We start from the raw sequence: 26,543 nt of genomic DNA on the forward strand, positions 1-26,543 counted from the left end.
GCAGAGACCGTTCGATACCCAAGAGGAAACAACGTCGTTCGTATTTACAGCGATTCCACGCATCGCAACAACGATCGACGATGTCTCTGTGCTCCGCGTACAACGAATTTATACACCGGAACGGCGGTCTAAAGCACGCATCGCAAGCATCCTTCTATTCTTGCCGAGCCATTTTCCTGGATAACGATTTTACGATTTGACAACTGCCGAAAAAACACACCCGCACCCATACGCGGAAAAATGGTACCACGCACGTCACGGTACAATAACAACGTAGCCAGCCTAGTGTACCTTTTGACCGTACGTACGCAGCCGTGAAACTCGATTTCATCGGACCGCACAGGGTAAGCCCGCTGAAAGACGAATATATTCGCGTATTTCGAACTACGCGCCAATTTTCTTTGAACAACGGCCGCGTCTCGCTCGCGCGCAGACAATGCACAGCGGATTCAATAAAACCGCAACAATAAGGGTGAAAACGGTGGGGTCTGGCCAGGGATGAGGAGAGGAACGAGGGAAGAGAGAGGCTGTAACGGCGCGAGAATGGGAAAGCGTAGGGTAATTTGAATGAAGAGACAAGAGACAATGCGTGAGCGGAGCAGAGGACAGAGGAGAGGAGGCGGCGAAGGCGGGTGAAAACAACCGCGGAATCAAATTAGAGACGATGGGATGGGCCAGGTGGAAGTACTAGCGGCTGCGGGGTTTGGACTGGAGGACAACCAAGAGGAGCCTGGGGTAATTATATTTACAAGTGGCAGATCTCGAAAACAAAGGACCCGAAGATTGCTCGATTCATTCGACAACTCCCCGAAGAATCGTCCTTTTTTTCCACTGCCTTTTCGGGAAAAATCGTAGCCGATTAGTACCTCGCTATGGTCTTTCCCCAATTTAATGCGATAAGATCTGTTTATCGTCCGTTCGTTTTTTTCTTCTTCTACCTTTCTTTCTTCTTTTTTTCTTTTCTTTCTTTTTCATAGTAAGACGACGGGAACGATTATCGGAATCCATTGTAACTCGAGACTCTTTTCAGTCGTCGTTGAAACAATAGCGTTTATCGGAAGTTGCGCGATCTTCGGTTTCAGAATACGATTTCGCGAACTTCTGTTTAAAGCACGATTTAAACAGCGAAATTTTCAAATTAAATTGCGTCACGCGACGGAACAAGCGTCGTTTCGATGGAGAGGGTAACGAGTTTTTTCTAGGTGCGATTTTTTACAGGCTTCGATTGGCTTATATCGAAGCCTTTCAACATTCTCGTTCAAGCTCGCCGATATACCGTAATTTTGTTTTCGTAGGAAAGGCGAAAGGTGGTTGGAAATACCTTAAACGCGTTTTATAAGAAGTCCTGGCAGTGGACCAATTTTTATTCTTCAATTTTAGCCCAACGAAACGAGCAAAAGTAGATAAAATAAATGTATCCTTCTGTTAAAAAAAAAAAAAAAAAGAAAACAGAAAAAGATCCTTTTAAACATCGCATCCCTGTCGATAGATCTCACCCTTGCCACCTTCGACCCTTGTCGTATATTTTCATATATCCTCTGCGACCGGACAAAGTATTATGAGAACATAGTTCGCATACCTTGAGTGCCGATCCTATACGTACTATTACAGGTGTACGTACTATTGTTATGTTTCTCTCGTAGAATAGTATTCTTCTCGTTTCTTTGTTCAGACGTGTTTTCAAAAATATTCCAACTATCGAAGCGAAGATTCTCACGCCGTTACATATTACATTTATATTTATTCGAAATATTTCTGTACACATATTTTCTATCGTTATATTATTTCATAATAGTCATTGAAACGATACTTTTCAATACGGTGGATTTGCCGACGTATATTTTTATCGAAAAATTAAAACATAGTACGCGTTATAAAGAGAGATATATTTACTCTGATTTTGGCGAGCGAAATGCTAAATTAAATCGGCGGCAGGGTAATCGTTATCGACGATGCAACGAAAAAGAGGTGCGAGAAGAATGAAAAGGTTTTACTATCCGGTAGAAATGGAAAGCGGACGAATGTGCAGGGACATTTGACGCAGCCCTCCAACCGTCGCGTTATGGAATTTTTGTGGAACGGCTTTTTTTAATTGATGCAATTCAAACCAGTCAGCCAGGACGGCTGTGGCGCTCGTAAAACTTTTCGTCGCCTTTCGCTTGAATCCGAAGTTCCAAGAGTTTTCTTTTGCAACCTTCGCTTCTCTCTTTTTCCCTCCCTTCGTTTTTTCTTTTATCGTAAACGATCCCTCTGGGAAATAAAGAAAAGAGAACAAACCGACAAGAGGAATTTGAATTCTATAAAGAGATTTTAAAACTCGAAAATTTCCACTCGAAATATGCAACGAAGCCGGGAGATGTTTAAAGAATCCGGCGAGATGATCCGCGTATCCAAAAGCGAAGATAAAAGATCAGGTTCGATATGAAGATTTTAAGAAAGGAATAAAGGAAAACAAGGCTCACCTCGACCAGCCTTCTTCTTCGCGTGCTCATTTTGGCATAATGAAAAGCTTAGCAGTTGGTTTAACTTGGCCGAGGATTAAGTTTACCTCGTTCCAAGGGTGCCAGAGCAGCGTGGAATTTCTACCTCTTATTTTTCCGCTTCCTCGCCCCTGCGTTGGAAAAGAGCGCTCGCTAGGTATTTCTTAATTAACAGCAAGTATCTCGTTCCACGGAAGTTGCCTTATTAATTAATATTACAAAAGGGAGTCCAGCTGTCGTGGCGGAGGAAGGGCGAGCCGCTTAACGATTACGCGTTTCACCTCGATTTGATTTTCGATTTTGCGGCTCGAACAGATTTACAAGCGAGAGTAATCGTGTTTGTACAAGGGGATATGGCGTTAACGCGATTTTAATTCTCGTTGCTCGTTTCTGCATATTTCTCACTTACGTTCCAACGATCCGTTTCAACGATTGTATTCTTTCCACTCGACGCTCTTCAAGAATATCGTTTAGAAGGAGTTGAAAGATGTTGGTTGCACGGAGGTTCGGGAAAGAAAGTTGTTGGAGTCGTAGTAAGACACTGGCCCGAAGGTGGACCGGAGGTGGGGAATAAAGAAAAGGAACTGAGAAAGAGAAAATGGTTATTTGAGCAGCTAGCCTTATAGCTCGACAAAGAATACGAAAGAATGGGCAACGACGAGGAAAAAGGAGATGTACGGTAGCGTTGAAGTGGCCCGGTTCAAGCGAGAAGAAAAATATGTAATATCGCTCGGGGCGTTTTAATAAACCGAGTTGGCCAATCAAAGCGGGAGTTAAGGAGCTTTCTTGCCTTTTAACGGCCACTTTTACGCGCGTTTAAATCACACTTCGCGCCACTCCTAGCCGTCGAGAATAATAGGGGGCAGGGGTGCGCCGAGGGGGAGGGCGACGGCCAACGTTGGGAAAGTGTGCAAGGTATGGCAACGGAAAGAAAAAATATCCAGGAAGGCGTAGAAATATTTTTATGACTGAACGGCTGTGAGATTGAATGAAAGTGGGAACGAGGGAAATGTGGCAACAAAAGAGAGAGAAGCAATAGCGGAACAGTGGAGGGAGAAGGGTGGTGGCGAGAGGGTCGAGAGAAAGGACAGAGAAAAGAAGGAAAAGACAGAGAAGATTGGTTGCTTTGTAACCGGTGTATGCACGATACGCTTACGATGCCGGGTCAAGAGAATAAACGTACTCACCCACACAGAATCGCGCGATAACGTATACCACGGTCCGCTGGACGAACGTAAAAAAATGCGAAAACTTTCGTATTTCGTGCAGCCTCCATTTTTATTCGCGTCGGTTTTTCACTCTCGAGCACCGCGTCCCCGTGAACACCGGGGCGAGCCAGGACACGCGCGCTCATCGGCCGGATATTATTTCAGTCGGCGCATATTTCCGCAAATGAATTTTATGAAAACAGTTTTTGCTCTTTTAATTAATCGCTGTTCCGTCGCTGGACCCTCTCCCAAGCCACCCTCTGTCCCTATCTCCCTTCTAGCTTGGTCTCTTTCTCTCCTCCGGCGTGTCCACTACTCTTTTCACCATTCCGTCGACTCACGTGGATCACCGGACCGCGCAAAGCTTTTAATAATAATATTGTTTCAAGGGCCGCGAGAGGACCGCGATGCGTACGTTCTTCCCTTTTAATCACGTTCAGCGAATGGAATACGATTTTCGGCTGGCTACCACGCTACCCGCCGTATTCTCATCCGTGCTTTGTCCGAAATACACGTATCCATAGAAAAATACAACCGACAGATGGGCTATTGACGTTAAGTAAAATATCTTTCTTGAAATTATTTTGAATCAACCACATACAATTGCCGCAAAAGAGATTTTCGCATAACCATACTTTCCGATAAAAAGTTTTCGTATCAGGTTCTATATATGTTACATTTTCGCAGTATCAAGTTTTTGTAGCTACATGGAAGTACTGCTAAACGATACAAAATTTGATATATTTGAAGGTAATTAATTATTATGGCGTAATAAATACAATGGGGGTACGCGAATACCTTTGGTGACCGCTGTATTTGATTGCAATTTGACAATTATATCCTTTGATTTAATATATTGATCTTTCGATTTTCTGTATACATTAAAACAAATATAATCGGGACGTTGTACTAATTAAGCGATACAACCGAATTCGGTTAAGTTGTTCGCTGGTATCCGTGATTCGCGTGCATTAAATCGGTACACGCGATTCATCAGAAAGTTTCGCCTGTATTTGTGGCGAAGTAAAGTGGCGCTTGTACGGACATTTTGTACAAACAGGAATAATCGTCGACCAATTAGACGGCCGCGAGCAAGGTTTTATAGTTAGACGAACCTTCGGGCAGCTAGGTGCGCCGCGGATAATCGCGGCCATAAATAACATTTATCGGTAGTCCGTCGGTCTAATTGCCAATGATTACCGTAGGTCGCACAGGAAAAATTGCCAATTTACATCGAATGCCCGCTCTCTCTCCACCACTCGTTTCCAGCTTAGTTTACTTGCCGCAGTCGTTCGATTCCAGATAAGCCGTTCCTCTGACGAAATCAGACTGTGTTTTACGACCGAAATCGCGTTATTTTCTCGGTCGAATCGAGAAATTTCTATTTGCGCGAAAAATTGTGTTGAGAAAGAAAGAGGAAATTATTTTAAGCTTCGTACTAGCTCGTGCTTCAAATTTTCTACCATCTCGATATTATTGACACATTCGGCAAACCTCGAGCGGTTCCTTAAAAATTGCTCCCTTTTCGATCTCTCATATCCTAGACCATCGCTTCTCTTCCGTTTTTTTTTCTTTTTTTGTTCTCGAGGCGAATACAGCGAGGGTTCGCGCTCACAGTCGAATAGAGTTGGATCTCGCTCTCCTGAATACGCAATGCGATTTATTCGCAACGTGGCGTATAAAACACAAAGGACTGCGTATGATTGGTAAATTATTGAGGTATATCGGATTTGTCGGCCAATCACGTAGTGCCCTTAAATAATTCAGAGGAAGCGCGAAGGATGCGAGAAACGCAGGGAAAATCTCGGGACAGTAACGGGGATGCGAAGATATTACGAAGAATTGACTTTAAAGTTACGAAATCAATATCATAGACGTTCGCGTTTTCGTCATTTCTTTGCTATATGTTAGGGAGGTTAGGCAGGTATTGTATAGAACGACACGGTTAACATCGAAACAGTAATTTTATTTTAATTAATATTTCTATGATAGAACTATGATACAAAACATATCTATACTAGCGAACGTACACACTTCCTTACGTATTCTCGGTCAAAGATTTTACATGCATCGTACATAGCGTTTAAGACGAAATGGACTAGGTGTTTTTTTTTCTCCCGTTAGACAAGCTGCTTGGATACAATGTACGTCAAGGGAGCATACTCGATGATGTAGGTAACGATAGTGTGACTAGAGATCGCCTACCACAGTCACTGCTAATCGTAATCTATACGAGTTAATTTGGTTAGACAATCGGTTAGTAGTCGTACGAGACGATATGGGTTTTTCCTTTTTACTGATCGTTACGTTTCATTTTTCGTCCCAGAGACGCTTAGCGTTAGGAACTACGCGCGTACTCGTAAAATCGTAGAGTATCGTGGAAGTATTCGTTATGCTTACAAAATACAAAACAAAACGTTCCGATAGAAAAATTCGATAAAAACGATAGAACGATCATAGGCTCGCTCGCTCGCGAGTATTTTCATCGTGACACGCGATAAAATACGTAACCGTCGATAAGAAAGAGATCGAACACGAAAGAAATCGCAGTCGTATCTGTTTTCTCATTGGAAATGGAAAACTGTTCGTTTCCCGTAAAAATTATCGTATCCGACAGACGTAAGCCTATTATCGTTCGAGCGATCGTGAAACTCTTTTCCGGAGGCGTGCCACCGACAAATCTCCGCAGCGTATGGCATCAAGGAAATAAAACATTTTCTTCGGCCGGTCTGCTCGTTTCTGATAGCGGCCCCGGCCAATCCGAGAGAAAGAGAGAACTTTCGGCATAACTCAGCCTCGTTATCTGACTCGCAAATAAGGCAACGGAAAAGTTCGCGACATCAATCTGGCCCTCTACCGGGAGATTCGAAGTTGAAACAATGCTTAAGTCACCCCTAACGTATGAGCCCCAAGGGGGGTGGCGAGGTTGGTTCTGGCTGGTTTGGATGGCGAAGCCGGAGCTACCGATCCGATCTGCCAAGCCAACCTCGCTCACCAATTTCACTCCGTTTGGCTATTCCTCCAGTTCTACCTCCGGTAGTTCGTTGGTCCGGTAGTCCGGTAAAGCTAGATTTACCGGCGTTACCCGCAACGGACAGCAAAGTCGACTACAAGAACAGCCAAACTTTGATCACCCCTGAGCATTTGGTTTACCCGCATTGTTTCCTCGCGCGTTCTAACCTCATCCTGCTTCAACCCCTTTTTCTCCCTTGCTCTTCTGTTCGCTGGCCACTTCGTCCTTCCTGTTGATTTTTATATTCTACCTTAGCCTGCGAAATTCGAGCAATTAAACTTCTAAACAGCACCAATGATTTCACTCATGTCGACTCGTACAGTCTTCAGAGTCTGGTCATCTGCTACGCCATGATATAAAATACGTCTTAACTTGATAACTTCAAACGCGAATTTAAAATCAGCACGTTGTTTCTCTGGATGAACTTGACTCCAAGATCCATTGAAATTCGTTAGAAATTATGATGTAACAGGCATCTATTTATTAGAGTACCATCTAGTAGATTTTAGAGAAATAGAAGTTGCTATTGCGAAAGTGTTTAACATTTTGTCTATGCGTGATTTTACGGATGTTCGTCTATTGGTCGTTAGAACGACGACCACTCTTGGCTGTTGTTTAATAACGAATCTCGAACGTGTAAGCAGACTTTTGAGACTCCAGTAACGAGCGAACATTCCGAGTGTTACTACGATAGCGGCAATGATGATAGAAGACGTCCGTGTCGTTAAACGAATTTGGCAACGCATTTGTGATACGATCGATACGTCGGCGCTTACTTCGTTTGTCATTTGGTATCGTAAGGTGCTTGTGCATTGATACCGTTTAAATTATTCATGGAGGTTAGGATGTTATGGGCGCTCGAGCTCGCTGGCGCTGCGTATCCATTGTGGTTATGGGTCGTCTCTCCGTTTACTTGTCTCTGCGGGCCTCCCGGAGACATGATCTGAAAGACAGAAATCGTCAAAGTTATAACGTGTTCAAAAATTGCGACGATTCCACGCGGTGTGGATTAATTTAAAGGTAGAATACTGGTCGGAAGCATTCTGAAGGATAATTGCAATATTATACGTTAACATTAGATTTATCGACGACTGTTAAAGTATAAAATTTGTCCGAAAGAAATCAACATAGTAGATATCATCCGATACCTGAAAAAATCCACGATACAGAAAAAAGAACTAGCTTCATTTACATATAATCAATGAGAAATTTAATTTTACGAAACATCGTTCAAACGTCCAAACATTCGCCATTGTAATAAGACGAATATGAAAAATTATGTTATTCGTCGTTTGACCGCTCTAGCCCTGGCGTTAAAATCTTTTTGCAGAAGAGGACAGCTTCGAAGCTTTGTTAAATCGACGAATCTACGATAGCGTAAAGGTGGATAGAAACTGGTTGCCTTGTAATTACATTAGCAATCAATCGACCGGGCAACGCCTTAATCTGATTCGAGCAATTATTCACGACAGAGACTTAAAACTCGAAAGAAGGGAAGGTATTCGCGCAGTGAAAGGGGTTGATGCCACTAACGAATTCGTTTTAGACACGGTGTTCTTGTTCCTGCTCCGCCGTCTCTACGGTTCTACTCCAAAAACAAAAGGCCAGAAGAACGAACTTGTATCTCAGTTCAGACGGAGCAACTCAACTTGGGCGTTTCCACTCGTCTCTCCTATCTTTTCCCTCTCGATATCCTCTCTTTCGTTTCTGTTCTTTCTCTTTCTCCGCGCCACTTGTCTCGGTCTTTAGCCGTCTCTATCTGCAAGCTATATCCACCGGAACGACGACGAAGGAGGGGGAAAGGGAGAAAGAAGTGCTCGTGGAAGTAGTAAGTAGAGGGTACCACGGGGAACAAGAGATGCCGCTAGGATAGATAAGTGGCGTTGAAAACTTCAAACTTGGTATTTCTAGCTCCGCTGTTCCCTTCGCCATCAGTTTCTCTTAGTTTCGCCGGCAAAGGTGTTAAATTATACAGGCTTAAAATTCGGCAGACCGTGCGGCACAGCCCTTACTGACGAGATCCACCCTTACCATGATTTTACTTCGCGAGTTGATCATGCTAACTTTCGCACGATGAACGAACCTGCCATTCTCATGATTTCCCTCATGCGCGTGAACTTTCGTGTCCACAAAGTGGCTGAACAGTTAGGGGGCGCGTTAGGGAAAGAAAAATAAAGGCTCGTTAGTAATTCTTTCGAATACGATATACGCTTTAAAAGGAAAGTTGAAATATGTACGGCGTTTTTAATTGGAAAATCTAAGGTGCAACTGACGGAGAAAAATTCGCACAGCCCCAACGGGAGCGAGTAATTAACCCGTAAATAATTATGATAAAAATGACAAAGCACCGCTGAAGAAATGCTTTATCGCCGTTGCAAGGGCGACTTTCTCCTCTGGAAGAATTTCTAAATCTTCTTGCCGCAACGGGAAACCCTTTTTAGCTTTTCGCGAGCCGACGAGGGACCATCGTCTTTCTTCCTCTCTTCTCGATACAAACGCCCTTCCATTTTATCTCTTTTCCTCCTCGCCTTTTGCTCTGTTTCTTTTCACCCCATCCCGGCCAGAAGCCCGCACGTAATTAAGAAATCTCCGTGGAAGGCTCCGGACCGCTGTTGGTCGGTACCACGGGTTAAATTAAGTCTATGACTTATTCAAGTTTTATCTACAATTGCCAGAGAAGGAATTACTGTCCCGTGGATTTACTGCCGTCTTTGTAATCAAACGGCACGCGCTCTGCGAATCGTTTACACAGATACAGATTGCTGGCACAGACTAATATGTACTCTAGTAAGATGAAGTCATTCGAGCGTAGGTTTCGTTAAAAATAATTTACATTCTTTACATTCGGCGACAAAGTTCGAAGGTAATTTCATCTCAGACACCGTCTCGTGAAAAATACGGCTTCGACATTTAGATTTCGGTGCTTTAGATTTGTAGATTTTGATACAACAGATCTATATGATTCCATAGAAATCATCGTAACCTAATGAAATTCGGTTTTCTAGATGCTAGATTTATAGGAGTCGGTGAAAATCATCCTGAACATTCGAAATATAGACTTGTGAGTGAATCCCGAACTCGTAGAATCCGTTGTCCGATCTGCATGTCTCGCGGAGATATTCAAGTTCAAAGAGGACCGAGATTCGTTTGGAATTCTAAGATTCTTCAACTTAAACCTTCAACTGCAAAGTTCTACGAACGTAGATGATTCTTTCGAAGGTAAAATCGAGTTTCCACTCGGATCATAAGTCGAACGTTATCTGACTCTGCTTTAATAGGTCTGGAATCTTTTAGATCCACAACCACTTAAGCTTAATGTTTCCCTTAACTCGTTACATTTTTAATACATTCGTCGTTTCAAATCCTTCACGTGCTTTTCTTTCAATTCAGTACACCAGACAGTAGGCAATTTATTTTTATTAACTCCATTGCGAAATTTCCTACGCCAGCGTAAACGTATCTTTACGCCTCGGCCACGAATAAGACATTAATCGCGACTCGACGAGAGAAGGTGAAGGCAGTTTGTAACTGACGGTAAATGCGGAGCATCGGGGGGTTGTCGGGGGTTGTCGGTGGTTACCGGGAGCTACGAGAATCGCGTGTCATTTGTCCGTTGATCTCCCGCGGCTGGGAAACAGCCAGGTGCAAGCTAGTTCCTCCACAGTGCTGCTTTTCTTAAGCGCAAAAATTAGCGCCACCCTCTACACCATTCGCCGCTCCGGTACCACGATCCTTGCCCGGCTATCCACCGCCCGAAGCACGAGATGAGAATTAGCCACGTCGTTTATCGAAGGAGGATCATTTAGAACAGAATGCCGTGAACCTCGCTATTTTACCAGGGATTATTATATCGCGTAGGATTTCCTTAATGTGCTTCATCATTTGGGATTTCCAGAGTTATTTGTGAAATACAGAGTCACGCTTAGCGATTCTCGATTAACAGGAAGCGTGTTCGTCGTTATTATTAGAACGTGAAATTATATTATCATAGGTGTAATTGCATTATTAGGCGGTAAAAACGTCTCCACTGATATTTTACGATTCTCTCTCGTGTTCTATTTTTGTCGGTCTAAATAAACTCGACGATGGCTGAGTTCTCTGTCGCGGTTAAGTGAACGCGCAGGTAAGGCCACGCGCTACGTGTAATAATCGTTACAAAAGAGAGTAGAGGCCACGTAGCGTTCCGTTGTTTCGTAACTAAACTCATAATCTCACATAAGCTCGCAAGCTGGGCTTTCCCATGCGAGCTTTCTCCGCGTGCATTGTGTAAAGGGCTAGGCGGAAGCTTTATGTGAAATGTAGTCAAGTACCGTGAATCTAATAATACGTTTGTTAACAAAAACGATATGTATACGGGCCTGATGTCTCACAGGAGTTCCCTCGATTTTCTCCGTTATTATTTTAAAAGAATTCATATTATAACAGTAGATTAATTCTATCGTTACGGTAGATTCGTAGATAATGTTTTCACCCAGCGAATTATGCTTCGGTACACTTACGCCCAGTAAGAATGACGAATATTCGGAAGTTTAATTTAATTCAGGTTCCTCGTGCACGTTCCGCGAACTTTAGAGGGTCTAATCGCCTGGAAGAAGTATAGAAGACGTTGTAATACCTTATTCGCCGTACGAATCTCGTACTGCACATTGATCCTCTTAAATTCCCATGTAGTCTCCGTCTTGGCATTAGCATATTATCTTCCGCAACCTCCTTCTCCATCGTTCCCCTTCTCCATTCCCTAGTTCCACCCCCTTCGACCCTCTGATTCGCAGAGGACTTTGCAGACACTTGAGAGTTTGTTTTAAAACTCAGATAATCGTTTCCAACTCCCTTCCCTTCGGTTTCTCTCTCTTTCTCGTTACGTTCGGCTTCTCTCTTTCTTCGTCTCGACCTCTTCGCGGCGTATCCCTTTCCCACGTTCCCGCGTTCTCCGTTCGAGTCTCGAGGGGAAAATTAGATCAAAATAAGACTTCTCGCCAATTTTTAAACGCGTTACAGTTGTCTCCGTGGGAAAGGGATATCGCGCCGTTGAAACGAAGTTAGCCGGGATGCCTTAAAAAGACGAGCGATCTCGAATCGATTAGAAACTCCCCTCTCGAACGGTTTTCCTAAACGCGTTTAAAGAGCCGCGTGACACGTTTGATAGATGAACGGCGAGCTTCTTTTCAACGAGACGTTTTCTTTCCACTTGGCGGAGAGTGGAGAGAGAAGTAGAAACGGAGCAGCGGTTGTTCGAGGGACGATGGTAATTGAATTTATCGAGGGTGATGACCGTCGTATTTTTTTCCATTCTCCTTTCCCTTTTTCGCCTCCATTACCGGTTTACCTAGGATCGCCTGGCACGCTCGAGTTATTCGTAAACGCTGCACGGTCAGGCGTTATTTACAAGAGCCGATGAGGCTGCCGAGTGCTCGGCTGAGAAAGATTGGGACAGCTGTCCGTTCTCAGGCAATCAGAAAAACTACCTTCCACCTCCTTCGGCCGAGGTAACTTCGCCATTCCCATAGCCACGGCTTAAGGAGAAGCGTTAAGGGTGGCAGCTGCCACGGCCTGGATGCGCACCCTCTTCGCGGTTTTGAAGAATCTTAGCGCCTCCTTCTTTGCCCCTCTTTACTCTTGATTTTGTCAAGTCGAGATAGCACGACCACTTTGCATTCCGTCGCGACGTTTAATTCCACCAACGAGCCGGCTGTTCCAAGGGTCGAATTATCCTATCCTTTCCTCCCTAACTCCTGTTGATCGTCGTTTCCGCCTAATCCGTTCCCACGATCTTTATACAGTCGAATGAAACGTCCTCTGAGAACATCTCCGTAACGACGCGTCATCGATCGATATTACGATAATAAAACGAATCGATCTGTAGCTGCGTAAATCTGGAAAATTAGCATCGCCGATGACAATCTTGGTTTCCAATCTGAACGTACTAGCGCCACGTTGATTCGTGACACTTAATGAGAAACACGCGCGGCGAAACGATTCGCTACCTGACATTATCTACCGCGTCAAACTCACGCCGGAGACCAGCTGTCTCGGCGATTGTCTTTTCCATTCAGATGCTAAATGTCAGAATGACATTCACCGGAGGAAATAGAACGGCTCTCGATGTCGCCGGGGCAGACACCTTCGGGGTGTTCTCTGCGATCGAAGGTATTCACGCTTCAGGAACGACATGTCAAGAGAGATCCATCAGGCTTAACGTAATAGATGCGCAAACTACATTAGCATGCCGCGTCGATTATTGGCATTAGTCCGCCATACCGTTATTTCACAGCATCGGTCATTTATAACCCTCAGTCATAAACCCTCGGATGAAATCGATATTACAGTCGACTCATCGATCCGCGAAAAATCCCAGGATCCTGAGAAATCGCGTAACGAATGCAACGACGCTTTTACGTCAGGCGTTACTTTCTTCCAGGTTTCCCAACGTTGCCTCTCTTCTACGTTCGTGTTCATTGCCGACCCTAGACTCGTTTCAGGTGTCGCTTAAAAGAAAGAAAAAAATTCAGTCCCGTGCGATCGGGACACCGCGATTTACGCGTTTCAACGTCGCGCGCGACGTTTCTTTCCAGTACGTGAGAAACAATCGTTGAGCAGTTCTACTTTCGCACGTAATTCCTCTTTCCCTTGTGACGTTTCCTTGCCACCGTTGGTTTTTCTGTCCAACACGCGGATTCCACAGCGCCCTGCCACTTTGGCTCACCAGTCGTACGTGCAAACCGATATTAATTGAACTAAACACTCACGCGCGAGGAACGAACCACGCATACGGAAACGAAGGACGCGCGTAGTAGGCTACCGCTCGAGAACATGAACACTTACGTGGTGTAGAAATAGAGTCGCAAGGGTTAGCAACCCCTGAATTACACGTAGTTCCCCGGCAGAACGGTTAAGGGGAGAAAATTTGCATATTATAAGTAGTACACGCTGCCGAGTCTGATATCATCGGCTTGGGGACCTCGTTATTCTGTGCATGCGTACAATTCGAGCGTGTGCACCGGCAATCTAGCCTCTTCGACCACTCTTAAAAGTTTGTCTTGAAACTTCCTTAACGATACTTTCCAGCAATTATGCGAATCGTTTCTTCTATAGACAGGATTAAGACAGGGCTTACTAAAAATGAAGTAGTTGTCAAAGGAAAGCGTTGGTGTTGGTAATCTGATTTTAGAATTTACAATTTTAAAATAATTATTGCGCGGTATTTACTGGTAGTAGATTTGTATCGCTATGCTTCTATACTCTTCAAGATGTTCATTATGAAAACGTTGAACCATCAAAATTTGGTTAGTAATTTTACACGATCGAGTTTGGAGAGAGAATTTAGGAGGAAATCTGGATCTTTAATTAAAAAATTACAAGCGTAATGGGTTTATTTTTCTCGTAGCTCGTGTTATGCGAGTTTTATAAAGGAAATATGTGTATTATCGTGCCGATTCACGTCGTCGATCGTGGCTCCTGTACGAGATATAACAACAAGTCGGACGATAGTTGATCGGTAAATATTGCACTTGGTAAATTATGGTACGTGACGCAAGCATGCAGAGGGACGTAAACATCCTTGCAAGACGGAGATCGGATTAAGTAGATCGGATCCACCTTGGGTCAGACAGGCGGAGGTCCGCGGTAAGGGCTTAAGGTACTGTTTCGAAGCACGACTGTTGTCTTAAGATAATCAAGAAACCCAAACGGCTTAACTAGACGACGAGTTTATAATTCCAACTTGGAAAGTAGCCATGGTTATCGGAAGACAACCATATCTTTGGACACTTAACAGATAAAAGATATTATCGTTCAGACATAGAAAATAGAATAGATTTTTCTACGATCGTTTAAATTCCTTTATGATCCCGTCATGATTAACATAATTAAAATTCCAAATAACTTGTAGATGGAAAGTAGTTTTCTATGCTATCTAAGGAATAATAATTTCTATTTTATCTTTCATTTATAAAAGAAGGAGTAGACTGACATTGTTCGTAAATTCATTTCATCCATCAACGTGCTTAAAATTCCAACTTGCAAGGCAGAGTAGCCCTCTATGATCATCGAGATAAGAAGAGTCGTTGCTTTTATCTTTTATCCATAGAAAATGGTAAAACTTTGCGTATTTATATATCGAAGAATCTACTCTACGGATAAAAATTCTGTACAATTTCTTGTCGATCAACGCGCTTAAAATACTCGCTGGTGTTTCGTTCCGGAGGACATTTTTCGCGACGACGGCAGCACGAGTTCTTCAACGAATTTCAGCTGGGTAATTCCACTTAAGACGCTGTCAAATCCTTATTCAAAGAGTAAATTCTTTCGCACGTTCCAGTCCCGGTGAAGAGGATGGATAGTTACGGTATGCGATGAGGCTTGCTTAACGGACGAGCTTAATTAATAAGGACACGCGATATCCTAACTCGTAAGATGATGGCGGGATGGTAAAGCATAGCTGAAGTCCCGAGGGAGTCCTTTGTTGTCGAGAGGGTCAGGACGAGCGACCTGCCACTTTAACCCACCTTAAGGGGTTACGTCTTAAGGAGTTTTGAACCTTCCAGAACATCCGATCATCGTAATCTCCGGCAGATTCGAAGCAGCGACGTGGACAGCGTCGCGCGGGTGAAAGCGATACGCTTGCACGGTCAGCATACATATTTTGCGACAGAACAGGGATATCGACCACGTTTATAGCGGTATCGCTGTCAAAGGATGTCAACTGGTATTCCATAGGATTATGTAGATCGCGGGACTAAGCGTAATCGATGATCGCTACGCGTGACGTTGCTTTTGAAAAGTATCGAATGCTCGATGTTCAAAGCGTTTAATTACCTGTGGTTGAAGATGAATCACTTGTCTCTTGATGTGCGCCAGAGTCGCGGTCGATGGCGGATGCACTGCCATGTTCGCAAAAACCAGTCTTTCCTCGTAGTCGCTCTCGCACAGGATTTTGTTCTCGCACAAGAAGAACTTGTCGCCTATACAGAATCTAGGAACAGAGAAAAATGAAATTATTTTTACGGAGTGGCATTTCGTTAAAGTAGTAAGAGTAGCGCGGATTAGTATGACGAGGCTGGGAAATGGCAGAGGTTTGAAGAAATTTCGGCTAAGAGTTGTCGGAGATAGGCGGAGTAGTAAAGCGTGCTAATTCCTTTTAAGACCGTTTTCCGTTCTGCTCCGTCGAGGAAATTGCGAGAAAATAAAAACAGGCAGCGAAACGCCACCGGTACCCCGTAGCTTCCGAGAGTGTCTTCGAGGTCCTTTAAATGTAAATTTCCACTCGATTCGCAGACGCTACGTCGTACCTGGATTACCGCCGAGTCCATTTCTGCTCTAACCTTCTTTCCTGCACACCCCTAGCAGACGTTGAATACCGGAATCGAAGTCTTTTCCAACGATCCGCCAATAGCATTTACTTTGTCGCCACGGCCGTTTCATTTTTAACGCATCCACATTGTAAAGCTTGTAAACCACGGAACATCTATATGTATAATTCGACTGAGTTTTGATAACGCGCAGGTAACTGTGATTTAAAATTCAACGAATGAAATCCATGGTATTTTCTACTGATCCTACGCGATGTACGCTATATACAGAAACGCAGATTTCGAAATGGTGGCGAAGTACGAACGTGCTTGGCTTGCGATATAAGAGAAATAAGGTTGCCGCGAGGGTTATACGCATCGACCAACTGTCGCCGGACGGGCGGTAAGAGACGCGTGGAAGAGGCGCTACTAAAATCAAAGATTTCGCATTTTTCCTTTTTATTGCCGGCTTAAAAGTCAATTTTTTCTGTAACCGCGCGAGAGAACGGGGCGCGGAATTCTAGATGTCCGCATAAAGGGCGATACGCCGGAAATGCTAAAGAACCTTGGAAAACGAGGATCACGAAGGGTGGCTGCTTTCCAACGAACACAATAGATCCTCACAGGATCCACGAGGGACTCGAAAATCGTTTTGTCAGGATACCGCGACGCCTTGATATTCTCGTCAGGTGCCGTGAACATCGCTCTCAGAGTGTTATACGTACTTCGTATCGACCGCGGTATGACGAGCCTGTTTCCGCGATTTGTCTTCCAAGAATGAAACGCTCTTGTCCTTATTATTTAATTCCGTTATCTATCTCGCGTTTTTATTCCATTCACATCGTAAAATACGATTGTTAGCATTTCTAAACTATTGCGACGAATTTTAAGATTTGTCCACTGCGTGATCTTCGTGTATTTCAATTTTCTCTCGGTTCGCGCGTTTATGGCTGTCGGGACGAGAAGAACGAAAAATTGTTACACCGCAAAACAAAAGAGAGCGCGATCAAAGACAGATAAAAGATATTATCGTTCAGACATAGAAAATAGAACAAATTGTTCTACAATCGATTAAATTCCTTTATAATCCCGTCTTGACAAACATAATTAAAATTCCAAATAACTCGCAAAAAGAAAATTTGTTACATATATATACAAATTATTAACCATAGACGTCGCGATTATGCCGTATTTCTGCATTCACGTTCCAACATATTGTAATATCCGTACGTTGTTTCCATTCGATTCTCGCTGAAAGCTCAAAGCCTGGAGATGACGGGAAGTCATCGTTCAGACGCGTAAACTTCTCGTAGGTGTAAACGTAGGGGGTGTATCTTAGTATCGTAACTCAGTGGTGAATAATAAAAGCATTTTTTTTTTGAGGGGGGAGGGACAGTACATTGTGTACATACGGGCATTGCGTATTCAACGGATGTGCTGTCCCGTGCTGGGATCCTGTTTGAGTTTTATGTCGGGATTTCTGTCGAGTGGTTTATACCGGCGCTTATGTAAATGCAGACGTGATTTTTTTCAGCACCTCCCCGGGCCACTTGCACGAATATGCAGAGCATTTGCAGCATTCGAAACGAGCCTGGCCGGCAATCGTAACGCCAGTAATGGCCAACAAATGTATATGTATTTTTAAGTTGCCTCGGGCTAAATATTCTCGAGCTCGATGATGTCATCCGAGGTTATGCTATTAAATTCCGTGGAAATGGCGACAGAGTTAGCAACGATCTTTACTTTGCGTTCAGTCGAAGAAACGTAGAGCGGTTTCCGATACGTAACGCGATCGATAGCAGACAGGATGATTTAGCGTCATCAAAAATGAATTGAGATAGCATCTGTTCGCGTCCGTAACTGACATCGCGAACGGTGATCACCCTTCGATTTTCCATTCTTTTAATTCCGCGATTCCGAACGGTCGAGAGGAGAGAAGACAGGGAAACAGGCGGAAGAACGCGTGGGGTAGAGCAGAGGGTTACGGGAGGGAAAGAAAATAGCGAGAGAAGCGAAGAGCGATCGGAACATCTAGCATGGACCGCCATAAAAAGCAATGCTCCACCGTAACGGGGTACGATAAGTGCCATGGTGCGAAGTAAAATCGATCCCGGGGGCAGCTTCGAATCGTGCGCCATAAAAAGGGAACATTAGAGCGAGATGATGATGGTAAGCTACAGAAAGGAAGAAGGATGGAGGCAACGAGATCGTAGCGTAATGGTGTTGTGATTTTCTGACTAGATACGCGTTACACGTCTGTGCAATGTTAAACGCTTCGAGCATTAGTGACGTTAAATGGCGTCGGAACGTTCTCGTTCGCGGTAATGTCATTTCGAGGCAACGTCGTATTCGGAAAAGAAGTCCAGTTTCATACAGCTTTCTTTCATAGAGCATTAGAAATAGAAGCCAAGCGTTTCGAAATTTTTTTCCTGATATCTATCAACGCATAGGAAAACTAGAAAACGAGATGATTGCGAAGGGGTTGTCTTGCAAACAGTTAACCGTTCCCCGCGTTTCGACTTTAACGTTGCTAAGTCGAGAGGAAGCTCCCGAGATTCGTCGGCAAACAGAGCGAGTTGTCGAAGCAGTAGGATGAGAAACCCCAAAAGGCAACACTTCGGCGGTAGTCAAGACCTGAGACTAGGAGGTGGGAGGTGGTGCAACGTTGGCGAGAAGGTGGTTGCAGAGAATAAATTTTGTACTTGATCGCGGAATCCCTACGCGGCAGAGAAGAGCCAGAGAAAGGGTCTACATTCTTGGTAGTTGCCAGTGCTCCTACTCAATTTGCATCAAACTATGGAGAGACAACCATCCCCGCCTCCAAACGTCCCACCCCAGCGGCTTCTCGCAGAGCTACCGTTCTAGCACCTGATGGAGCTGTACACTCCACCTCCCCTCCCTCTTCGACGTTCTACAGTCGAGACTAACGCGTTTAGCAGAGACTCGAACCCCTAATCAGATCTTCCGCCGACACCAGGGTTTCTAAGGTGCTGCTAAGTGTGAAGTTAATGGAGTCAAGACGCTGTTCCTTCGCGTCGAGACGTTCTCCCGATATGACGTTAGGTAGTCTTGTCTGTTTAAGAAACAGTAAGAATTCCTGCCACCATCGTAACTAGTTTTATCAAAATATCGTTGGGATTTCTATTATGGTGCCGAAAGGTAAAATAATAACTAGATATAACAATAACTAGATGTAATAATAATTTTCATGTACAATACAACTTAAAAAAAGATTAAGAGTATGGTTCAAAAGTCACAGACACGCGTCTCTTTCTCTATTCTATACTCTGTTCTTTCATTCACCGGTACTCGTATTTTTAGCACTCGAAACTCGCTCTTTTCATTTCTTTTGATTTCTAGAACACCTTAAATTTATACAGGCAAAAATTGACGATTCATCGGATCCTTCGGGTTATTTCCCGCGATGCCACCTCATATCTGACCGCTTTATTTCGATAATGGCTGCTTACCTAGTGCGTTCTCCTGTTAATTAATTCAGACTGTCGGGGTATCAGGGAACTGTGACGCGCTAATTCGATCAGAAGTGAATTCGCTCGGTTCGGTAGCGAGGGCTGGTCGCTGTGGCGCTTGGGGGAAGTGCGCTGCCTTTGCTTCCAAGACAGATTTACCCCCGTAGACAGTTGACGTCGCTATCTAAATGTCGCTGCAGAGACGCGTCGGAATGCCACTCGATAATACACAACGCGACGTCTCGAATCCGCGACTCATTGTCCGACCGTACGGTGCACGTTGACATGGAAATGTTCACGGGCCCTACGTCATGTCACGCATCCCATCGACGTCGAACCGATGGGCTCAAGACTTCGAATACAGCGGACGATTTTTTTTTTTTTTTTAATTAGTAGGATGAATGTCGTAACGCGTTATCGAACGAAGAAAAATACTGGTAGTTAATTTCAAAGAATGAAATTAATGAAATTTTCTAATGAAATTTTCTAGTGAAATTTTCTACTGAAATTTTCTGGTGAAATTTTCCAAAACGAATATAGAAATCCACCAATGTAGGGTTCATTTGATATTCCGTTTGGGTATTCAGCTATAAAGTACGCGAAGGGAGCATTCGTCTTTCTATTAATTTCTATGCGGCGTGAAATTACGCGCCGCCGACCCTAAGCTATATTAATAACCTAGATTACGAAGGAAATTAAGACAACGATGGGTCGTTGATACCTTTAGGAACGCGGCTTTGTTGCTTCGAAGGGGTTGAATCGGCTGGATGAAACTGCGATATTTCTATGCGACACGTTCACTGTCCCTTCGTCATCGTTTGAACGCCTTATAAAGCCTCTGTCTTATCGAACAATTGCTACGTATCGCTCTTTACTTTACGGGAAAGAATCACCGCGATTTTTCGTCTCCCACTTCTCCAACTCTTTAGTTTCTTGTATATATCGTTCTATCGTTCTTTCTCGCCGATATTGTTCGCTGTTATGCTAATGCAAATCGTATTAATATGTAACGAGCCCCGACGAAAGAGAGATAGAGGGAAAAAAAGAACGCATTATCGTAAATATGCGGAGCCGAAAGCGGTTGGCGGCTGTTGAAGTTGAATCGGGTCCGCGTATCACAAATCGATCGGCTTGGTCGCCCTCGTGGTTGGAGAAAAAAGTTCCAAGGCAAAACGCAATCACATCAAAGATTATTTCCGCCAATAGAACGGAAGTCGAGTTTTGGTCGGAAGCGGAAGAAGAGAGGGAGGCTGTACGAATGGTTCTCGGTCGCGGAACTAGACGAGGGCAAGTTCCATACTAAGAAAACGGGAGGGGGAACACGAGAAACAGAGAGAAAGAGAGAAAGATCGACAGGGTAAAGATAGAACTGAAGAGGGAAGGGTGGCAGCGAGAGGTTAGACCGACAAGCACGGCAATAAATCTACCGTTCGCCTGAAGCAGGTACTTATCAGTTCTCTAGGATCATCCGCGACACCGGTGACTGCGAGAAAAGCCTGGCGGGCTCTCATCTCTGGAAATTGACATCGAGTTCCAAGCAAGCTCGTCAATCTTCGACCATGTTCGTCGATCGCGTCGCCGTCTTTCTAGATCCTGTTGCGACGTCCCTTCGATGAGAGAAGATAGACCATCCGAATCGAAGGAAACGTTTCGGCGTTTCCAACGTTTTCCATCGTTTCGTACAGGACGAGCGGTTGAAAGGCGCAGGAATCGCGGTTTCGATTCGACGCGCGATTATCTCCGTTTCACGGAAGCGTATTGGCTGGATATGGCAGCATAACGGTATGGATAGTCGGCACACGATCGATGCCCATTTCGGAAGGCTAAGCTTCCACTCTGCATAATTGCCAGTTAACGGCAACGAACTATAATGCGCTGGCATGAACCCACACACGCGTCCAACGCACGCATGTAAACTCCGCTTTGGACAGACATCGTCCTCTCCCCTGCGGCTCGCAGGCATCGATTTTTCCTTTTTTTTTCCTTGTTTGTTTTCCAACGGCGGCCGAACAAAACGCGATGGTCCTTCAGCCCGCTGGAAATTGACAAAACAGTTTTTGGCAGAGCCAGGCGAGAACTTAATTGGTGAATATAACGAGGGAATCTGCCAATTATGGCAGCGGCCCATAGTCGATCGATCTGCTCGGAAGCACGTACTCGTGCTCATCGATGAGCATCGTCGAGAAGTACGCTACCGTACTCCATAATTCCAGATAAACTCCGGCTAATTTGAATTGGCCAATGGGAAGCAGCCGCATTCGAGAGACCGCGTATACCGGAAGTGGATGTCCGAGGTCCGCTAAGTCACTTTGGTTTACGAGCTGACGTGCCACTAAGGGGAACCGGGTTAAACATGACTTACGCTGCTACCTAAGTTTCCTATCATGAAGTAGCCCGTAGCAGCCTAGTACAAGCTTGATCTTTCAACTCCGAAATCTTCCATGTACCGATATCGAATATCGAAGTTATCCAGCAGCTATAGCAGTAAAACCGTAAGTGTAACCGGCGGGCATTGTCGAGGTTTTGTTTCGGTTCCGTTCATCGTCATTTCACGAGCCAGCTTCGGGCAAGTTGGTCCACGGTCTGGACTATCGACGAGTATCACGGTCGAGACGAATCGATCTACGTGTACGACCTTTCTTCGCGATCTCGGATAATTCATATCGATAACGAGACAAAGACTGTGACGATTTTGTATTTGAATATTTTACTTTTGTTCAGAAACGTTGATAAGTTTGAAAATTTCACGTATGTCGGAGCGCCGAGCGAACGATTTATGTTTTTCATCAAACGTACAGGAACGCGCCAACGAAACGCGTAAAAGTAAGCGTGCGGGACGTTTAAAAAGCGCTGATTCAATTTTACACTCGAAAAGAGAGCGGCGTTGCCCTCGACGCATAGTTGTGCATTGTGGATGACAGGGATACCAGCGATGGTGTTGACGTTCCTGTAATTTGGCTGGAAAATATCCAAATCGTTCGCGTAATTCTATCGAAAACTGTAGATTGTTTCGATGTTAATTCTGTCGTTAAAATCAATTTCAAAGCAGTCCGTGCGAGTCATTTACTCGAAGCGATACGGTGTAACGGAAATGGGTGATGAAAGCCAACGTTCTGCCAAACGTTCGATCGTTTCGCGGCGTTAGTTTTTTCTTTGTTTTAGTTTTGTTTAACTTTTGTTGTTCTTTCTTGTCTTGTTATATGCGCCAGCGTGAAATCTGCGTCGCATTATACGAATCGAGCGTATTCCGGAGTGGATTTAATAAATTGCACCCCACGGGAGAATAATGCGACCCTCTTCGTGCAAGGGTTATGAACGTAAACCCCAAAATTAAGCTCACAATTAAAGAGATCCATGGAGTCGATTTAAGTGGCTGAAACTCGTTGGATGATTTAGATTTCTTGTTTATTCTTCTAAGGTTGATCGGGTCTTCTTCAACAGTGTCTTTTCAATGAAAACCATGCTAAAATAGTTGGAAATATAGACAAACTTTTTACATATAGCTGGAATACCTATGGTGGCTGAGAAGCAGAGGGTCTTGGAATTAGAAGGTAAGATGCTTCGAAGGTTTAATCAACAAATTGGTCCCCTAGGAGTTCTCCTGCGTAGGACCGTGAACACGCATAATTCAAAGTTGCAAAGGCCATGGTTTAATTACCAAATCTTGTCCGGAGTTAGGTGCAAGGAACCAAGCTGCAAACTTCTTGGCTCGAGTTAATATGTGCGTAAACCGTGGTTTATTATCATACAGAGAAACTGTATGGCCAATCGTGAGTATTGTCGGGACTTGTACGTGTTAATTTCCTTAATACGATCGCTTATTTTTGAAAAACACGGGATGAGCTCCTTATCCGATAACTTACAGGTCTGACTAACAGCCTTATCTCGCTTAGGGCAGCTTGTTTGACTTCTAACAGTACCTCCTTCTGACCGGTAGCTCTTGATAACTGAATATCCTGAATATCCTAGAGGGGAGAAACAGTAAGAGAGGAAGAGATAGAGTTCTGGTAGCGGGCTTAGCTAGCCTAATCCTTTCTGTGGGTCGGCTTTGCATTAAGCAAAGTCCATCAACTTGGCGTAAAGCTGCAGGAGTTTCAAAGACTATATATAGCGATGCATTAATACAGTATTATCTAATAATTGGTGAAAATTTCATCCCGACTCGAACTTCGCGAGCGAACATCGTTCGGCTATTCTCTCTTTGATCGATTCTCGTCCGATGGTGAAAGTAATAGCAACCGTTTCGTATTTCGTCCAGTTTTTTTTTTCGTTCTCTCCGATTGAAGTTCGTTGAACCGTTCGAAATGAAAGGAGGAAAGAAGAGAGTTAAGTTAATTCTTAGGAGCGAAGTAACGGCCATATTTCTCAATAAACAATAAATCAGCTAGGACGCCGAGTAAGGTATAACGCCCTCTCTTATAGATCGAGTTTTCCTCTTTCCTCTTTTCCGTGACACATGTCTTTACTCGCTTTTGCCCTTGGTCTTTCATTCCCTTCTGTCGTCCTTCGATTCTCGTTCGTTTGTCTCTTTCCGTCGCCTTTCGAGTCTCCAAGCCCCATTAATCTATGGTTATCTACGGCGTGCGCCGGATAAGTGCGTCGGAATGAGCCATTTCACCCTTGGGAGTTCGAATCCATCCTGTACCCTCGAACAGAAGCCCATCCGTAGACTGGCCCCTGGGCATCCTCTTTTACCCTTGTGATGAGCTGTGCAAAACTTTCTCTTTAACGAGATCATAATGACAGTGCCAACTATACGAAACAAAAACGTTCCGTGCCTGTACAATATATGTGGAATCGGAATATTGACGATCGTCCGACTACTATCGTCACATTATCGTCGAAGAAATGTTTTAGAAGATTGTACAGGATCGATCACCCGAACAGGTCAAGACGAATAACCAAATTATTCACCCTCTACTTCCTATACTACTTCGTAAAAAGGAACATAATGTTTGGAAAACTGAAGCGGACCAGTTGCTTCTCCATCACGTTTAGCTGTTTCCTCTTTAACACGTTGAATTTATTCTCGATGCAAACAAACCATCATATTCGCTACAGGAATACCGAAGATTCTTATGCATTAATGGAAAATTTGAGGATGCAAAAATGCACATAATACGCAAAAGTATATAAAATATTCGAGATATAGTATTCCTTATAGATACTCCGAAAACATTTGCAGTCGTTGTCAGAATACACATTCGTGTAACTGAAGTAGTACGTTTTAAGTCGAGTATTAATTTCTTCGTATAAACGAAGTGCGAATAAACAAGTTTCTACTGTATTTTGTTGAAGTTTTTGCAGCGATGTAATCTTCTATCTGTAGCGATGTAAGCAAGGGAAACGTAGGGGATCGAGGGCTGATCAAATTGTATTACGTCAGCAGGTTGCCATCGGCGAATCCTTAAACCTAGCTGTAACAACCGCAGCTCCTTTCCAGCGGTGAATAATGTTGCTAGGTTATCTTTTCACCTTCGAGTCTCATAAGTAAAGCGGAAAAGCAGCCTCCCCTGGCTGTCGGTAGATCCGACCTAACGAACTAAAGAACAACTTTACTTTGCACGCGAACCCCTGGTCTTCTTTCTCTCTCGTCCTGTCGCCGCCAGGTCCTCGACGTAGAGCTTGCCCTTATCGCCGGGAAAGTTAAGTGGAAGAAAATGCGTCTTCTAAAAACAGGGAGACGGCGAGTAAAGTTGAAATTGATGCACTGGACGGGACCCTGAACCCATGAGGTTTACGTGTCGCAAGCTGCTCCCAGCACCACCTTCTTCCTCTCGAAAGTTGCGTCGATGGACGCCCATCTATTATCGTAATCTAGCTTTCTGTGACGTGTCTATAAAGATCTTTTCTTATCGATTCGATAGCGATATGTCGATTTACCTTGATTTTATAAAACGGTCGTAAAGGTTTGTAAAAGGTATCGATATTCGATGAAAGATACTTTCGTATTAAGACGCGATGTAATTAGTAAGGTTCGAAAGTATCATGGAAATTTCAGGAATGTTATTTCCTTTACGACTGTCGAGACGAAGCAAACGAACAGACTGTTGGGGACGGCGCGAGTTATACGCTCGCTTAGCTATAGGCAGTGTTATTGCAACCGTATAGCAACCGAATAGTCTAGGTTTCCGAACTGACGTTGGACGTGACAAGTGATATTATACCGAGTCGTCTAACTCCATTGCAGCCCACTAGATACGGGGTGTCTGACACAGACGCTCGGTAACTCAGAAACCAATGTGTCACAGAGAAACGGGGCTTCAGATTGCGCCTTAGTTTCATTGTGACCTGCCCGAGACAGTCGACGCCGCGTTGTTTCACCCCTGTTGGCTTATCGGTCCATAATGAGCAACCGTACAGACCGTTTAAACAAAACTACCGATTCCTGAATCTTCGATTCTGCTAAACGCGTGCAAACGTACAACAACACGTTTTTTCCATCTGTGAATAATAGCTGGACATTGGGTGGTTGCGATGCGCGATCGTGACGAAGCATCGAGAATACGGATTATAAATCGCGGATGTTGATGGGAAAGGCATCGTTCGATAAATTGGCATTTTATTATCGCTAATAACCACCCCAAATTATTGTCTAGCGATATTTACGCCGAGGCTAACCTCCAGCGCCGCACGTTCGACCGCGTCGTGCACAGGTACACGCACACATATGCGCAGTGTGTGCCATTCGCACATCGAACGTGTCCGCGTAGAGGTACACGCGCTTTTCGTGATCGTATTTTCACCATTATTTACGCGTCGCGTGCATACGGTTTTCGCTTCTACGCGGGCTTACGAATGTTTATCGGCAAAAATTAACGGGCAATTTGTACCGGGCGCATTGTCGCCGGTAATTATTATTTTATCGACGGTCACGCGCGAGAGCGCGGCCGATCTCCCGCGCTCTCATTATTTATTGGCTCTCGTATTCGATTCACCAACGGCACACCCGCTTCCATCCACCACCGCTTTTCGAAGAATTTGCTTAGCGGACAAACGTAAATTCGCCCGATATTATCACATGCTGGCTATTAAAGCGTTCGTCGCATAGTTCCACGAACTAATTTGCAATTGAAGTTTCCTAT

At 44.2% G+C, this 26,543-nt stretch overlaps 1 protein-coding gene and 1 long non-coding RNA gene across 2 annotated transcripts in view; one reads left to right on the plus strand and one right to left on the minus strand.

Annotated features, from left to right (window-relative positions):
• LOC126868873 (uncharacterized) overlaps nt 1-26,543 on the plus strand; it is a 102,479-nt gene that overhangs the window by 7,145 nt on the left and 68,791 nt on the right. The window lies entirely within an intron of this gene.
• The window catches only part of LOC126868864 (LIM domain only protein 3-like), a 70,481-nt gene continuing 49,571 nt past the window's right edge, over nt 5,634-26,543 (minus strand). Inside the window, exons 5-6 of the mRNA XM_050624810.1 lie at nt 15,516-15,672; nt 5,634-7,644 (exon numbers count right to left, since the gene is read on the minus strand). Of these exons, the coding sequence (XP_050480767.1) occupies nt 7,486-7,644; nt 15,516-15,672 (316 nt within the window). The 3' untranslated portion in view covers nt 5,634-7,485. The remainder of the gene's footprint in view (nt 7,645-15,515; nt 15,673-26,543) is intronic.

This window comes from Bombus huntii, chromosome 8, assembly GCF_024542735.1.
Source record: "Bombus huntii isolate Logan2020A chromosome 8, iyBomHunt1.1, whole genome shotgun sequence".
Taxonomy (NCBI): domain Eukaryota; kingdom Metazoa; phylum Arthropoda; class Insecta; order Hymenoptera; family Apidae; genus Bombus; species Bombus huntii.